Source organism: Ovis canadensis, chromosome 3, assembly GCF_042477335.2.
Source record: "Ovis canadensis isolate MfBH-ARS-UI-01 breed Bighorn chromosome 3, ARS-UI_OviCan_v2, whole genome shotgun sequence".
Lineage (NCBI taxonomy): Eukaryota > Metazoa > Chordata > Mammalia > Artiodactyla > Bovidae > Ovis > Ovis canadensis.
The window spans coordinates 5,225,710-5,243,124 of record NC_091247.1 but is presented as its reverse complement, the minus strand read 5'-3'; the positions used below and the strand labels follow the sequence as shown (position 1 = coordinate 5,243,124).

Below are 17,415 nucleotides of genomic sequence, written 5' to 3'. Positions count from 1 at the left end.
ACGCGCCTACTCTGGTCTCAGGGTGACCAGCACCTCCTCGGGGCCTCCCGGATCCCAGGGTGGGCTGGGCCACTCAGTCACGTTTGCTCAGCAGCTTGTCCTTCTCCCGGGAGCACTCCACCCGACAGCAGGTCTAGCCTGGTCACGGGGCCCCCGTGCCTCACATGCCTGCCCGCAGCAGCCCCTGGGGAAGCGGAGCCTGGGCACAGCTCTGTGGGGCGGGCGACCCAGGCACTGCCTCCCGCGCCCACAGGGCCCAGTGACTGGAGACTAGGCAGCACCCACCCACCTCTGAGGTCTGCTTCTGCCACTCCAGCCTGCGGATGGGGGCCGAGTCCAGTGCCGAGAGGATGGCCAGGTAGGAGTTGAAGTTGTTCAGCTTCCGTAAGTGCTGCAGGGAGGGGGAGGCGGCTGTGAGGGAGGGCGCGGATGGGCGGGGGGTCGCCTCTTTGGATGAGGCCCCAAGTTACCTTCATGATCTTGATGAACTTCAAGAGCAGCCGTTCCCTGTCTTGGGCCTTTTCCTGCAACATGATTATCGATCGGACCCTGCGCAGACCGAGGGGAGAAGGACACTGAGTGACTGGTCTCCCTCTGGGCCCCTGGCTGGTCCTCAGAGTTGGGCATGGGAGGTGGGTGCCTGCACCCACTGGCCACGAGCCTCTGCCAACCAGAGGGCCAGTGCTGAACTCCAGGATGGGGACCTCTGACCCCACGGATGTGGGCGTTCCTGGTTAGCCTGACCCCAAGCACCAGGGCAGCTGGAAACACCCTGTGACCGGCCTCAGGATCAGCTTGGCGGGGGGAGGGGGGAGGGCGCGGTTAATGGGCCACTGTGCAGGCCACGAGGGAGGCCACCTCTCAGAACCTCAGCTGCAGCCTAAGGCCAGGCTTGCAGGAGGACCTCACGGTGGCCTCGACCCGTGCCACCCAGAGGATGTGCCCCCCTCGGGGCACTGGCACTGAGTCTGCCTTGAGGAGCGTGGCTGACTCCTAGGTAGGACCTGGGGTGTGTCTGGAGCCCCCAGTGCCCAGAGAGGGGCAGCTGGTGGCGGCACTCAGGGCTGTGTGGACCAGAAACTGCCTGGGTCTCTGCGAGGCAGCTATACCAAGTGCGTACTGAGGAGCGAGAGGCTTCTAGGGGAACGGAGGGGAGCAGGCCGAGGGGGAGAGGCCCCACTTTCCCCAGCATGCTGTCTTCAGAGCGCTTGAAAAGTCCCAGACGCTCCCTGGTGCTGGCGATGGGCTGTGTGTGGGTCGGGACGAGCCTGCCTGGCCACCACGCCCTGACCATCCTCTGTCGGGGCCGAGAGGCTGTGGGCACCCCGAGTCCCACTGTGGGTCCAGTGGCTCTGCTGCATTACATCGTAAACGCTCTGTGGCGTTTCACCCTGCTCTAAGAAGTTAAGGCTGAATAAAGGATTAACACAGCCACTCCTTCACTGTTCTTCAGGCAGTCAGCGTGCCGATCAGCCCTGGGGCCACAGGGCCGTGAGCAGTGCAGGGTGGCAAAGCTAAGACAATCCCCTGCCGCCATGGATGGCAGACATTGCTAATCAGTCCTGGCCGAGTCCTCAACTGGTCCCCAGGGGGCCCTTCTCGATGTGCAGAACACGCTCTGTCCTGCCCTGCCTCTGGGTCACAGTGAATGCTCACAGGTCTCCAGAAGGAGTGGGGAGGGATGAAAGGGCAGCCCTTTCCCCCTAGCCACAGGCGCTCTGCAAAGGCACCACGGGCCCGGCAGGAGGGTCTGCGCCGAGGCCCGTCTCACCAGTAGGACATGTTGTTGAAGTGCTCCGTGAACTGGGTCAGGTTCGGGCTCTTCTCCTCGTTCTGCTCTTTGGCCCAAAGCAAAACCTCAGGAATCTGGAAAAGCAGAGGGACCAGCTAGAACCCGGGCCCTCCGGCTCTGCTGGGAGTGGCGGCTCGTCTCACTTGGGGACGAGCAGTGGCGCTCAGCCGGGCCAGGGACGCCCCCCACCCCCCGGAACGGCTGTACCTCTATTTTATAAAAGAGCTCGGCGTCTAGCAGAGTCAGCTGCTCGGCTATTTCATGGCTGTGGAAGTCGTGCAAGGTCCCGGGCCTGGAAGACAGAGGCACTAGATGAGCGGTCTGGATGGCACGGTGGGGGCCTCCCTGCAGGCCTCAGGAACTCGACCTGTTCCACAGCCACACAGAGACCGAGACGCCGCCGAGGAGGTGACGCACCAGCAGACCCCCACGGCGCGGGGGAGGGGTGGGCGGCAGGCTGGAACCTGTACAGATTCTCAGAATGGTCAGGGTGGCACGGGGGCTTTTGAGAATTACTGGTAACAGTTGCTGTATTAGCACCAGAAAGAACTCGGTGCTGCCCACAGCCTGAAAGGCACTCCTGCCCCCTGTCCTGGGACACCCACACATGCCCTACCACCCCACTTCCTATTAAAATGGGATGGCCCACACATCACCACCCTGGAAGAGACGCCCAGCCTGGGGGACCCCCGTGGCTGGCCCTGAGGCACCCTGTCACAGGCCCGGTCAGAGCTGCACGTGGGGCCATGGGGCCGGGAAAGGGGGGCGCTGAGTGAAACGGGAGCGGTGGCTGCTAGCACCTCTCCGCTGGGGGCGCCCAGAGCAGCCGGGCACACCGTGGGGGCCCACCTGGCTGCCACGCCCCGGGCCGCCAGGGGCTGGTCAGAGTTGGTGCACCGGAGCAGCTTCTTCTGGTCGACCTTGTCCAGAATGTTCTTGCGGAGCACGCGCGCCAGGCTGAGCTCCCCGCTGCGCACCAGGCGGAAGACCAGCTCCATCAGCAGCTTCAGGATCTCTTCCGTCAGCTCCACCAGGCTAGAGCCCCAAGGGCCACGCGGGGCGGCGCAGGAGGCAAACGTAAGGAGAGGGCTGCTGGCACCAGTCCTGAAGCCCCCAAGACCCCGAGGGCCGCGGGACACCCCGCAGCAGAGCTAGGAAACTGCTGGTGGGAAGGGAGCAACAGAGGGTCTCGGGGTGGCTGCCTGTATCCTGCACCCTGCCGGCAGAGCCCCCATGGTGGCAGGTAACTGCCGTCCTCTCGGGGGATGCTCAGAGGCACTGGACAAGCATGAGGGGCCATGCTGGGCCTGGGCTTGGAGACAAACGCTGCCCCAGAGGAGCTCCAGGCCCCATGAGGGTGATAGGTCAGGAAGCCGTCTGGGCTCTGCAGACCGGACCCCCCCCCCACCCCAGGACCCCCCTGTGCTTCCTCCTCACACAGTGTGTCCCAGCCCCACCACGCGGTCACTGAGGTGACTCCCCAGCAGGTCACCTTCCTGAGGGCAGGGCTGGGGGTGCTCTCTGGACCCAGGAAAGGAACCTTGTGCTCTGTGATTGTTAAACGAAGGGAAATGGCCAAGCGCCACTCAGTGGAGCAGGGACAGCTGCGGAGGGCGGGAGAAGGCCTCCCCCAACGCTGGTGGCCGAGGGCACTGCCCCCACGAGGAAGTCAGGGCCGACTAGGTCTGAGGGGCCAGGTCATCCTCCCGGGGCTCGTGCTGAAGCTGGCAGGAGCGAGCCATCCGGGACCCCAGGCGGGGCGGTGGGCAGGTGAGCCAGGAGACGCAGGCAGAAACGTGATGGGAGGCTCAGGTCTCTGGGGAAGTCTACACCCCGACACCCGCGGCCTGCCTTCCTGCAAACAAGACTCACCAGAGCTCGTCCACCACCCGCACCAGCACGAAGAATGTGTTCTTGCTCACACGCTTCTTGAATGTGTCGGCAAATGGAGAGAACTTCTCGTACTTGGAGCCTGAGTTAAAGAAACAGCCGTCCTCGCGGGCAGGGGTGGGGACGTGAGGGGAGGGCCGCCCTACTCTGGACCCCTTCCTGAGCGAACCTTGGGAACATAGGGAGGGCAGAGGCCTGTGCGGGGCGGCAGGCCTGCGACGGGGGTCAGCCCACACCTATTTGACCCTGAGGACTGCTCTTGACCACCAGCCTCTCCTGCCTGCAGAGCCGTCCCTTGCATGCCCAGGCCTGCCTCTCTGCCCGGGTGGACCCAAGGTCCATGTGACGCATTGACACGTGGCGCCTCCTGGGCTCAGGCAGAGGAAAGCAGTTCCCTGGGGGAGGTGCACAGCCCGGCGGGGCAGGTCACTCTGTCGTCCATCCCCAGGCCTTTCCCCAGCTCCGGAGACCCATTGCCCTGGGGCGTCAAGGCTTCTCACTGCCTTCCTGGGTTTGCTGTCTCCGGGCCCTTCTCGGCTCCCTCCCACCTGCTCTCTGGAAATGCGCTCGGGAGGGAGTCACAGACCAGGGGCCGTGCCGGTGCCTGCCATGCCAGGGCTCACCAGCCAGCTGCGCCCAGGGTCTTGGTGCTGTGACCTGTCCACTGAGACGCCTGAAGTGGCCATGCAGGGTATATGCTGAGAAGCTGGGTCTGGGAGGCCTGGGCATGGGTGCATTCCCTCCACACTGCCATACGGGTCCCATGACCCTCCCTGCACCTTGCTTCCCCTAATTAGACACGGTGTGAAACAGTATCAGGGCACTGCCTTACAGTGACAGCAAGCACATAGAACACTATCAGGGCCGAGGGAGGCCACCCGTGCAGCGCTCGGCACAACAGCCGACACCAGGGGGGTCTCAGCAGGTGTGAGTCACTCTCATCACTGAGCCAGGACTGCGGCCACTGCAGGTGTGAGGCTGGAGGGCAGGAAGTCTGTGCATGGGCCGTCCAGTGCTGAGGGCCCGGGGCCCCGAGGTGGGTCACAGAGGAGACGGAGGCCGGGTGGGGGATGCCTGGGCACGGGAGGGCGGGGAGAGCTGAAAGGACTCAGGCCTGCCCGCCCAGGGCTGGGCTGTCCAGCAGGTGGCAGCCATGGGCTGTGATGCAGGACGAGGCCAGGAGGGGACCCACTCCTGGGATAGGAGTTGCAGGTCAGCCTCAGCAGGAGGGGCAAGACTGCATCTGAGAAAGAGATAACCGAGCAGGTCCCTGGTGGCCTCGGGTCTTCCTTGGCCACTGCTGGGGGCGTCATCTCTGAAAGGGTGAGCCCCGCGGGGTAGGCACTGGCTGCGGCGTGGACGCCGAGCTTCTGTCCACTGCTGGGCCTGCTGGCAGGTGGAGAGACTGGACCTGCCCTGGGGTTGTTCCCTGGAGTCCTAGTGCCCTTGTGGAAAGACTGGACCTGCCCCGGGGTTGTTCCCTGGAGTCCTAGTGCCCTTGTGGAGAGACTGGACCTGCCCTGGGGTTGTTCCCTGGAGTCCTAATGCCCTTGTGGAGAGACTGGACCTGCCCCGGGGTTGTTCCCTGGAGTCCTAATGCTCTCGCGTCCCGTGCACGTTGTACCTGTCACGCCCGGAGCTCAGTGACCTGGACCCGCCGGGGCCCACACACTCCCTCCCTCAGGGTGCATCGTGCTCAGTCATGTCCGACTGTGTGACCCCAAGGACTGCAGCCCTCCAGGCTCCTCTGTCCATGGGATTCTCCAGGCCAGAACACTGGAGTGGGTTGCCATTCCCTTCTCCAGGGGATCTTCCGGACCCAGGGGTAGAACCCGTGTTTCCTGCATTGGCAGGTGGGTTCTTTACCGCTAGCACCACCTGGGAAACCCCTCAGGGTCTATCAGGTCCTTTTGGCTCAGAATCACCCAGTGATCACAATGGCCACCAGGCAGCACCCTCTGTTCCAAGCACATCACGTAACGTCACTTGGCCCTCTCAAGACAGAATGAAGCTCAAAGGAGCCTGGCCTGAGGCCCCAAGACGGGACATGCAGAGCTGGGCTGGGCACTGCGCCCCCTGTGGAGGGCTCTGTGAAGGAGGTGGGCGCGCGAGGATATCTGTACTGCAGCTTCTTGATGAGCTCCTCGGGCGTGATGAAGGTCCTGTAGGTGGTCAGGAAGGCCTCGCAGTACAACACCAGATCTGGAGGGAGGAATGAGGAGCGGGTCAGCTGGCCTGCTGCTGGTGTGGGCGCCGACCGGCAGCACGCCTGCTACAGGACGTGCTCCCCTCTGACCGGACGCCGAGGGCCTCTCGTTTGCCCAAAGACTTGGTGATTCGAGTCTTAACCATCACGGGCAGAGAACACAATTCAGACCCGTCAGCAGGGTTCCAGAGCTCAGTGACAGGTAACGCTGAGGGGTGGCAGGGCCCAGGAGTCTCCCCACAGTGAGAGGCTGAGGCAAAGGCCTGGGGCTCTGCCTGGCACCCCGCTGGACACTCCCAGGTGCAGGCTCTAGTGCCAGGGGAGGGAGGGGCCCACTAGGAGGAGCTTGGCCCGGCGGCCAGGTGGGACTTGGGCTGGCTGCTCCCACCCAACACCTCTCCTTCCCTAAAGTTTAGAGGGGCTGGTTCTCATCGGGGATTTCCAGACTTTCCAGATTCACAACAGCCCCTTTATTCACAGCTGTGACACACCCTAACTAGGCAGTCTCTGACACTGAGGAAAAAATCGGGGAGTTTTAAATGAAGGTCCCTCCTGGAGACAAAGGACCTGGTCAAGCTGGTGAACTTCAGGTTATCCTGTGTTGGAGCTAAGGTTTGAGTCCGGATTTGGCTCCCAAGTCTGTGGTTCTCCCCATGAGGCTATGGCCCTCCCCGTGAGGCTGACCTGTAATCCTCCCCATGAAGCTATGGCCTTCCCTGTGAGGCTCACCTGCGGTCCTCCCCAGGAGGCTGATCGGCGGTCCTCCCTGTGAGGCTGAGTGTGTACTTGCTGGACATAGACCACTGTCTGCTGTCTTCTCTCATCCCTCCCCCAACTCGCGGGGGGGAGGCCCCAAGGACCCCTTCTCCAGCTGAGCAGCCCCACCTGGTCAAGCCTTGGCTCCTGTCCCCTGCCCTCCCTGATCACCCCCAGGACGAGGGGAGAAGCGCCCCCTGCACCCATGTCTGGGGCATGCTAGGGAGGCCCGGCCGGTGGAGCAGTGACCTGAGGGGGGCTCAGGGCGGGGGCCACAGTGGGGTCAGTGGCACTGGGCTTGGGCTCCCTCCTGGGCTCCAAGCACAACAACCCCCGCCGACACTACCCAACTCCTGTTAAGACTGGGCTTCTGTTCAGAGAGGGATGAGGAAGCAGAGGTGGGCCGAGCACCAGCCAAGAACTCCTTCTGAAAGCAGGGGTCTGCGGCTGCGCCGAGCCCGGGACCTCCAGCTGGCCCCTGCCTGAGAAGTTTGCCACGGCCCAGGGCCGTTAACTCAGCGTCCACACCGGGGACAAATGCCTGGAGCCTCAAAACCCCTCCAAGGAGAAGAGTGCACGAAGCCCCCGGGGGCAGCAGGGCTGCCTCCCCAGGCAGAGTCAGCACCGGCTGGAAGGTCTCGCGCCGCCCTGCCCGCCGGGCCCCCTCTGGCCTGGGCCGCAGCCCCTGGCACGGGCCGCAGCCCCTGGCACCTGGCAGGTCAGCAGCTTCCTGCTAAAAGCCGAGGTCTGAAGCTGGCCCCTGTCCAGCCTCTCTCTGCAGGCTGGGGTGGAGCTCTGGCTGGTGCAGCAGGCGTGGGGGAGGGGGCACTGCAGGGGCTGTCCCGGGGATGCAGAGACCCCCCCCCCCCCCAAGCACTTCCTATGTGCCAGGCGTGTTTCATCTCAGCTCATGCAACCTTCGCACCCACAGGGCGCCTAACTGCTTCACGAAGCCGAGTCAGCTGAGGTGGGGCAGGGGCTAGCGGCTGCCTGCCAGGGTTCAAACCCAGGGTCTCCAGGACTGTGCAGTGCTCGGGTCAGAAAAAACCCGCAGGGGAACAGCGTGGCTGCAGAGAGTCTGCGGGAGCCATTTCTTCTTTTTCTCTATTTTTCAAATTTTCAGCAGTGCAAACAATTACTGTGGTACTGATTTCCTAATTTAAAATTTTCCATCTGGGCGACATACTTGGGGAAACCTGCTGTCAGGACGTGAGGACCAGGTCGAGTACAGACATGAAATTGGGGGGTTAGGGTTTCAAGACCGAGGTTTTTAAATTCCTCCACTCCCTACTTTAACACTGCTGTTCCGTCATCTTTCTGACAATTTAAAAAACATAAAAAGGAAATGGATGTGGGGGGAGGAGGGCCTAGCTGTGGGCCTGTGTGCATGGCCCCTCCTGCCCGACCAAGGTCATGGGCGCTGGCCTCACAGCCGCCCCCCCCCCCCCCCAACACACAACCTGGAAAGACTGAGCCTTCGCCAGCAGACAGACAGGGCCTGCTTCTCCAGCCCTCCCAAAGGACCAGGGCGGGAATGGGGTGTCTCTGTGCTGAGGGCAGGGAGCCCCGCTCGGTGCCGGGACCGCTGCAGTGGGACTGGACAGGGTGTCTGCCCACAAAGCCCCCAGAGGAAAAGAGATGCAGCCCAGTGCGGCCGCCAGGGCCAAACATCAGGAAAATTAGAACACGCTCCCCGTCCGTCAGCATGGCTTCATGGCAGGCGTGTTGTTGCTCAGGCCCTGTCTGTGCAGTGCCCGCAGGTGCTGAGCTCTGCCCTGGAAACTCGCCCCCTGACAAGGCCGGGGGCCCACTACCTGCACACAAAGCACCCACTCAGAAAGAGTTGGGGCATACAGGTGCTGGCTTTGCATGCGGGTCACCTGTCCCCCAGTGGCATTCACTACAGGACCACAGCTCCGACCCGCTCAGTGCTGGAGGAGCGGGGAGGGGAGGGGGCAGAGCCGTGGCTTAGCGGGACCCCTCGCCCCCACCATCGGCGAGCTCTGCACGGGGCAGCCGTACCTTTCCTGTCCGTTTCCGTGGCGTGGACGAGGAGGATGTCACCTGACCCTCCACGGACGTCTGGCCCGTCGTCGCCCTGCAGGAGCACAGCAGAGGAGGGCGTGGGGCAGAGTACAGCCGTGAGTCGGTTTAGGGACGAGCTGACAAATCCCTCAGGTCCTCGCGGCACCCCCATGCTCTGGGAGCGGCCCAGCCTAGCTGCAGAGGCCGGGGTGCTCATCTGACCCGCACGCTCCACAGACGGCACCAGGCACTGAGGACACTGCTGGGTTGGGGACCTGGCTCCCAACGGGTCTCCAGCCCATGGGTCAGAGAGGGGAGGAGAGGGCAGGGGAGCCCATGGGGAGGCAGCCAGGACCGGAGGGTGCGGGACGAGGGTCCAGATGGCAGGCTGCTTCCGCGAGAGCTGCAGCAAGCTGCTGAACCCACACCTGCTCTCTGGGGGAGGGACATACGTTCTTCCTGGGAGCCCTTAGAGGAGTGAGATATGTCACAAAGATGCTGAGTTATAGCCAGTGTGGCTTATACTGACCGCAGCCTGTCTATTAAGGGAAAAGTCTTGTTTTCCTAAGAGCAAATGGAGGCGTTCACCCATAAACCTGGTCTGGAGCCAAGAAAGAGCTGTCACAGGACCAGGAGGCCCAGGCTGCGCCCTGTAATTCTGAAGGAGACTGCCCGGTGCGCGCCTCCGCGTGTCTCCAGCACTCACTCTCAGAGATGCGGCTTCCTCTCTAGGGCAGGCTTTAACCCTGGAGCCCAGAGTCCCAGGAGCATCCTGGATATCTAGCTAAGGCAGGGCAGCGACGCCCAGGACCTGCTTTTTCTGAAGAAACTTTTGGCAAGAGTCACATCATTCTCTCCGAAGAGGAGCCAGCCCCCGCCTTTTGGTTCCTCCGGGCCATGACTGGGCCATGTCTGTCATGTAGAACACGTGTGTAGAACATGGCTACCTCCTCGGGGAGGGGTCAAGGCCGTCACTGGGCACTGCTCCCCCAAGTCCCCAGGGTTGCTGGGCAGCAGGGAGAGGAAGGCCCTCTCAGCTCAGCTCCTCGGGCGGTGACGGCTTTGGGCGCCATGTTCACCAGTAAGGCTCTTCTGATAAGACACGGGCTGAAGGCAGCCGTGTGGCCAGGCCTGAAATCCCTTCATTGGTGTGCACCTCCCCCAGAGAGAGAATGTGGACGGTTCTGTCACTAACAACATGGAAACACCCTGCACTAAGGAAGGCCCAGCACACAGGGCTCCGAGCCAAGCACCCACGTGGGCTTCGTTCTCACCACAGCCTCCAGAGTCCTGTCATCTGGGGCTTATGGAGGACAGGCCACTTGCCCAAGCTCACTCTCCAAGTGTTGGAGCAGGGGACAGCACACTTCCTCCAGGCAGTCGCCCATGTGCCCAGAGTCCTGGAGCACCTGCAGTGGCCCAGGCATGGGGCCAGGACAAGAGGGTGCAGAGGGGGCCCTGCAGAGGGTACAAGACGGTGCCCCCCAGGACAAGAGGGCCACCGGAGGTCAGCACTTGGCTGTGGCCTTTCTGTGTGGGTCACTTCCAGGTTCCCTTCTCCACACCCCTTCACCCTCTCTCTGGGCCAAGACGCTGCACGTACAGCCTGAGAGACCCACCTCTTGCTTGAGTGTCAGCCTCGCCATGATCTCGTTGTGGTCGATGAGGGACAGCTCATCCACCTCCTCCTCCGACTGAGCCTCTAGAGCGTCTGGTGACTTCCGGGCCCTGGAAAGAGGTGTGGTTTGTGTTGTGCCAACAGGCCTGGGGCTCCCCGTGCCTGCGGCCAAGGCCACATGATGCCGTGCGTGGGGCCTGGGTGGCACTGATGCTCCCTGACCAAGCCTTCCCCGGACTGCAGCTCCATGTAAAGGCCAGACCTGCTGCCACCCCGCCACAGGAGGCCGGGGGCGGCTGGACGCTGGGATGCAGACTGGGTTTCTAACTGCTCCTGATGAGCTGTGTGACCTCAGGACAGCCCCTGCTCTCTGGGTGCTCCATTGGTTAAGTGGAGGGGATTAAGCACACAGATCAAGAAGGTGCCACTGAGAGCTTTGATGAAGTCACGGTCTCAGTCATCTGCGTCAAGGCCCACCACATGGACAGTCAGTACTCCAGGAGAGGACGACACAGGGCCAGCGGGGCAGGGGACGGGCCAGCGGGGCAGGGGACGGGCCAGCGGGGCAGGGGACGGGCCAGCGGGGCAGAGGACGGGCCAGCACCCATCTCAGTGCCATTCCAGGTCTTTGCCCGGGGCTACTTCTCTGGGGGACTGAAGAGGAGCGGGAACCAGGCCCTTGTCCTTGGAGTGCTGGTGGGGACAAGGGCCAAGACGGCCTGTGGGCAGGATGGGCAAGCTAGGACTGAAGCACTGAGCAGGAGTTTGGGGAGGGGAGAACCCCCAGAGGAAGCACATGGGGAGTGGATGGGGACGCAGCAAGCAGACGGCCGAGGGGTCTGTAGGCACCTTGCTTTTCCCCCAGCGTTTTCTCCGGGATCCCCATCATTCTCATGAAGGACCTCATGAGCCACTGACTGGCCTTATGGTCAGAGGCCTCATTTTTAATCCTTAGTATCTAAGACATAAAATCTGACCACCTGGAGGGGCCAAGCAAAACCACGCTCAGGCCTGTCCTCTGGCCTTCACGGAAAGAGGACAGCGTCGCAAGAACAGTTTCCAGCCCAACAACATGTTCATCCCTCTGCTTCTCGTACAAGGGCCGCCTGAACTCTGAAAAATGGCATCCCACCCCACCCTCTACTTGGCAGTGGAGCTGCCGAGCTGCTGTTGCTTGGCAAGACACCTCTGCCGCTGGGTGTTGGAGTAGAACACTCACCACCCCTTAACACTCGGGGAGACCTGAGTGCCACGTCACATAGACGGACCCCACGGGCACGACTCAGGAGCAGCCAGAGCAGGCTGGGTGGGCAGCCCTCGTCAATGGGCCCCTGGGGAAAGCTTTCCACTTTTTCCCGTCTCTTGCTGTTTTCACCATATCTTTAACTATTTATGTTTAGGCTTGACAAAAACAATGCATATTGCTTAGCTCTGCACCTAGGACCCCCAGCCAAACCTTAGCCAAAAGAGGAAGGAAAAATTGAATGTGTGGAACATCTCACAAAGAAGGGGATGTCAGCATGAAGTCACAGGGGGCAGAGCTGGTTGGCGGGTCCTGCAATTACCCTTTCTACGTGCAGGTTGGAGAGTTGCTACGCATCTCCACACCTGGTCAGGCTTGACTCGGGCCAACGCTGAGAATGTCACCAAAGATTACAGAGACATACGGCCAAATGCAGACATGAATCCTGACTGACCTGGTTCCAAAAAATCGGCCTTATGAGACACATGCTGTCTAGGTCTCTCACAGCTTTTCTCCCAAGGAGCAAGGGTATTTTAATTTCATGGCTGCGGTCACTGTCTGCAGTGATTTTGGAGCCTGGGAAGATAAAATCTGCTGCTGCTTCTGCTTTCCTCCTGTCTATTTGCCATGAAGTGATGGGACCAGATGCCACGATCTTAGTTTTTCTAATGTTGAGTTTCAAGCCAGCTTTTCACTCTCTTCTTTCACCCTCATCAGGAGGATCTTTACTTCCTCTTCACTTTCTATCATTTGTATATCAGAAGGAATTTATTATTACTCTTCTTGGGTGTGATAGTCATACTGTAATCAGGTTGGCACTTTTGAGGCAGGCTGAAATATTTAGGGACTGAGGGTCATGTTCATAACAGTTTCGAATATACACGACATACAACATACACACTACCTCTAGAAACTCACAATAAAAAGTTTGTGGGTAGGAATCTTTTACACTCCTTCATTACACTTGAATTCGTAAGAGGCGGAGGAGAGGTTGGCTTAGGATTTGAAGAAGAAAACACTGTTAGGGGTAGTTGTAAGGTGAACAGTACATGTGCAAATACTCAAGAAGCAGTGGCCGTCTGTGGGCTGGCATGAAGGCCTTTGAGGGGTGGGATTCTGTTACGTCAGTAAGCACAGAAACAACGCTGATTTCATCACACATCAAACCTCACCATCAGAGCTCGTGGGGGACCGGGTACATTTTCCATGGGCAGCACTACTTTGAAAGGCATCTTTTCTTCGGAGCAGCAGATCTCAACAGTGGGCTTCAAATACTCAACAGACAGATGTTCTGTCACCCAGGCCTTGCTGGTCCATGTACAGAGCGCAGGCAGAATAGAGTGAGCACCACTCTTAAGGGCCCTGGGATTTTCAGATGGTGAATGAGCACTGGCTTCAGCTTCAAGCCACCAGCTGTGTTAGCCCCCAACAAGAGAGTCAGTCTGTCCTTTGAAGTTTTGAAGCCAGGCATTGACTTCTCCTCTCTGGCTATGAAGGGCCTGGATGGCATCTTCTTCCAGTGGAGGCTGTTTCCTCTACACTGAACATCTGCTGTCTCATGTAGCCACCTCCATGAATGATCTGAGCTGGGTCTTCTCGATGACTTGCTGCAGCTCCTACATCAGCATTTCCTGCTTCACCTGCACTTACATGTTATGAGACGGCTTCTCTCCCGAACCCTCATGAGCCCCTCCTGCCAGGTTCACAGTTTTCTTCTGCAGCCTCCTCACCTCACTCAGCCTTCACAGAATTGGAGAGATTAGGGTCTTGCTCTGGATGAGGCTTAAGGGAGTGTTGGGCTGGTTTGTTTGTTCTTCTATCCAGACCACCCAAACATTCTCCGTACCAGCAGGAAGGCTGTTTCTCTGTCTTACCATTCGTGTGATCTCTGGAGCAGCCCTTTTAATTTCTTTCAAGGACTTTCTTTGCCTTCACAACATGCCTGACTGTTTGGTTGGTGCAAGAGGCCTAGCTCTAGGCCTGTCCTGGCTTTCAAACCGCCTTCCTCGCTGAACCCCATCATTTCTAGCTTTCTATTTAAAGTGACACAGGAGTGATTCTCCCTTTCACTTGAACACTTAGGGGCCAACGTGGGGTTATTAACCAGCCTCACTTCGCTACTGTGCGTCTGGGAACAGGGAGGCCTGAGAGGGAGGGAGATCGGGGCGGGTGCGGGGGACAGCTACCTGCAGAGTGTGGAGCAGTCCGAATGCACACCGTGTTTATCGATTCAGTCTGCCATCTTACACGGGCACAGTCTGTGATGCCCCAAAGCACTCACCATAGTAACCTCAAACATCACAGACTGTCATAATGAATACAGTAATAGTGAGAAAGTTTGAAATCCTGGGAGAATTAGCAAACTGTGATGCAAACACTAAGCCAGCAGATGCTGTTAGACAGTGTCCACAGACTGGCTTGATGCAGGGCTGCTTACAAACTTTCTATTTGTAAAAAGCACAGCATTTGCACAGCCCAGGTGTGAACCCAAAGCCCCGCAGGCCTTGCGGGTGGGGGCAGTGGTCACCAGACGGCTGACACGCTGTTCTCAGGGTGCCTGCCCCATGAGGGGCTTTTCCTACCTGTCTCCACCGTCCCTGCCCTCCTTCCCGGGCACACAGCCAGCCGACGTGGCATCTCTGGAGTGTCCGTCCTTTGCTGCGGGTGACTCCTGGAAAGAGACGGCAGAGCTGGGTGTGTGACAGCTGCCCCTACTGGGCTGCTCTCCACAGAGCACCTGCCTGCATGCGGCTTGGGAGCGCGAGTTCCCAGGGAGCAGCCTGAGACATAAACGCGTCCACTGTGACCGGCACACAGGAAGCACGGCCTCTTCCGAGTAGTACCCGGCCTTCAGGGAGAGTGAAGGCTCCGCTACTCACAGCCTCCGTCAGCTGCCGGCCTAGACAGAGCCATCCCGTCACCTCCCGGCAGAAAGGGCTGCCCCGGGGGCTACCTACCACGCAGCCAAGCTCAGCCAGTGCATGCCCTTCCCCTGTGGCGCTGACCAACACCCTACCTGCTGGCGGGCATCCCCGTGCCCAGGCACACGGAGAAAGAGAGGCTACCCCCGCCCCCAGTGCTGAAAGCTGCAGCCCTACCCGCTGTGCCCCGGGGTGTGCAGCACACCTCTGCTGACCTCCTAGTCACAGACGCCCTCAGTACCACAGTGCTCGCCTGACCCTGTCACGGGCTCAGGCGCACAAGACAGCCCCTTCCCTCCTCCAGCGCCCTGGCTTCTTCCTGGGAACCTGGCCCACCCCTCTCAGTGACCACATGGCCCTGGCACCCCTGGTCTGCCACCCAGGCCGCAACAGAGAAGGGAGGACCCGGGGGGCAGGACACAAAGATGCAGAAATGTCCTCATGGAGGGTCACAGGGGGAGGGGAGCCCTGGAAGGTCAGCTTGGGACGGGCTCCGTGTACAGAGGCTGACCTGGAAGATGCAAGGGACAGCCGGGGAAAAACAGCTCCCGAGGACCAGGCTGGATTCCACCAGAGTGGGAATTCCACCTCATTCTACAGCTTGCTAACACCTGAAGTGGGGCCTGCTTGTGTGGATATCTGAGGTGCTTCGGGGTCATCATAATGAGAGTGACCATGCTTTCAACGACTGGGCCCTTTGAGCTGACCCCAGAGGAGGACGGAGTCCCCTCAGGGTACCCCCTTTAGGGACTGGGACTGGCTCAGAGTGGGGAGAGTTACTCTGGAAGGTTCTGCACTCGCTCATGATTTGCTGCAGCAAAACCCGGACAGCTGACTGCTCAGCAGAAGCACGGCCCCTCAGCCACCTGGCACTGGGACAGCAGAGGACCAGGGCGACCACGACGGTGTGAGGCCTGGGGGTCTCACCAGCTGCCCTGGGAGCAGCGGTGCGGACGTGGAGCTTGCTGGGGGAGGGGTGTGGGTTTGGAGAGCTGGGTACAGGAGAGAGAATTCCCCGCCTCAGAGGATGGACAGGAGACAAGCCTCAACACCAGAAGATGGGGTGGGAAGAAATCCCTGAGAGTAGCCAGCCAGGGCCGAGCCGGCTGCTCTGTGATTCCCAGCAGGCCCGCTGGCTAGGCTGCAGGGGACCCACACGCGGAAGCGAAAGCAAAGAAGGCTCCGCTGGAAGCACCGTCCTCTCCTTGCAGAGCCAGGTCGGCCCCGGGCCAGGCAGCTCTTGAGCAGGAGGCTCAGGCCGATGGGAGCAGGGCCGAGCCGCAGGCCTGGCTGCATGCACGAGGCAGCCCGAGGTTACTTACTCCTCGAGGGCGGGCCAGCTCCTCGCTGCTCTGGCCAGAGCAATACAGACTGACGTAGTCCCCCTCACAGGTGTGCTCGCTCTGGGGGAGACAGGATGAGAGATACCCACCTGTGATGGCCCCGCCAGGCTGGCCCTGACTGGAATGCTTTTTCTCAAGGAGGGGAAGACAGTGCCCTCCATTCCCTGGGGACCTTCCCAGGGTCAGGGGACAAAGCTGTTTTTGCCACTGCCTGTCTCTGTCAGAGGGGACCCAGGTTTCCCGCTGGAGCTTCTCCAAAGACGTCATGGGCACTCTGGCCCTCAAAGTGCCCTGGAAGAGGCATACTCTTCCGTGCTCTGCTATAGCAGGGACAGCAGGGGCTGCAGCATGGCACAGGGGGCAGTCACGGAGGGCAGGAGGATGTGGGACGGGGGGCAGTCATGGGGGACAGGGGGCAATCACGGAGGGTGGGGATAGGGGATGGGGGTCAATCACAGGGGATGGGGGTGCAATCATGGAGGGCAGGGGCAATCACGGAGGGCGGGGAATGGGGAACGGGAGGCAATCATGGAGGGTGGGGGATAGGAGATGGGGGCAATCACGGAGGGCGGGGGCAATCACGGAGGGTGGGGGACAGGGGAGGGGGAGCAGTCACAGAGGAGGGGGGGTAGTTCACGGAGGATGGGAGGCAATCACGGGGGCGGGGGGCAATCACGGAGGACGGGGGCAATCACGGGGGGTGGGAGGCAATAATGGAGGATGGGGGGCAGTCACGGAGGGAAGGAGAACATCCCCATGCTGGAGGGCCGGCTGCAGGCGCCTGCACTTGTCCTGCCCCGTCCCCCTATCCCCAGGCACAGCAGCCTTGCCCTGAGCCCGGAGGAGGCACTGCGGGCCGCCGGGCCGCACGGCAAGCAGGCCCCCACCCCCAGTGCCACACAACTCTACACGCAATTGCCCCTGGGCTGTCAGAGGCCTCTGTGCCCTTCTCTAGAATCCCCCCAACCGCACGGAAGACCAGCAGGATTTACACGTCACGATTAGGACAACAGATCGTCTCTAAGTAGCCACTGACCCATCTGTGGAAAATCAGATCCTAGTTTGCTGGGAATCCACACGGAAGGTTTCATTTCTGTTCTGGAAGCTGACGGGCTACCATCTCACCAGGGGGACCTGCGCACCCCTCAGCCCAGCCACCGCGACGGGGCCCACGCCAGCAACGGCCTCGACAGCGAGGGTGGGCGGAGGCTTTCTTGGGATGTGCAGCCCCGCATGGAGGTGTGTGTGTTGAGTTCTCACCGAAGGCGTCTGGGGCGAGTCAGTGAAAGAGGTTTCGGAAGGAAGGCAGACAGTGTTCCCGTGAAAGCTGCTCTCCTGAGATGAGAGAGGCCCGTCCAGGGTGCTGGGAGGCAGACTGGCCACGGGCGGCACGGCTAAGTCAGAGCTCTGAGACTGGTGGACAGGTGGGAAGTGTGGAGAGGAAGAGGAGGTAGACGGAAGGAAAGGCTGGACGGAAGCTTGGCTGTGAGGCACGAAATCCTGCGAATAGGACCTAAACACGGACTTGTACTACAGAGTCAGAGTGGAACACAGACACGAACATGAGAGGAGGGAAGAAGAAAACAGACAAGAGAAAAAGTCATTAGATTAACTCGGCTGA

At 60.7% G+C, this 17,415-nt stretch overlaps 1 protein-coding gene across 14 annotated transcripts in view; it reads right to left on the bottom strand.

The window, feature by feature from the left end:
• RAPGEF1 (Rap guanine nucleotide exchange factor 1) overlaps positions 1-17,415 on the bottom strand; it is a 136,446-nt gene that overhangs the window by 4,341 nt on the left and 114,690 nt on the right. For 9 of the 14 annotated variants that reach the window (XM_069582133.1, XM_069582136.1, XM_069582138.1 and 6 more), the window contains 12 exons: positions 17,055-17,324; positions 15,774-15,854; positions 14,113-14,201; positions 10,289-10,397; positions 8,667-8,742; positions 5,800-5,884; positions 3,665-3,757; positions 2,642-2,827; positions 2,000-2,084; positions 1,772-1,866; positions 471-549; positions 290-391 (listed from right to left, as the gene is read on the bottom strand). In XM_069582133.1, coding sequence (XP_069438234.1) covers positions 290-391; positions 471-549; positions 1,772-1,866; positions 2,000-2,084; positions 2,642-2,827; positions 3,665-3,757; positions 5,800-5,884; positions 8,667-8,742; positions 10,289-10,397; positions 14,113-14,201; positions 15,774-15,854; positions 17,055-17,324 — 1,350 coding nt within the window. The remainder of the gene's footprint in view (positions 1-289; positions 392-470; positions 550-1,771; positions 1,867-1,999; positions 2,085-2,641; positions 2,828-3,664; positions 3,758-5,799; positions 5,885-8,666; positions 8,743-10,288; positions 10,398-14,112; positions 14,202-15,773; positions 15,855-17,054; positions 17,325-17,415) is intronic. The other 5 variants (XM_069582143.1, XM_069582144.1, XM_069582142.1 and 2 more) reach the window with 3 other exon arrangements.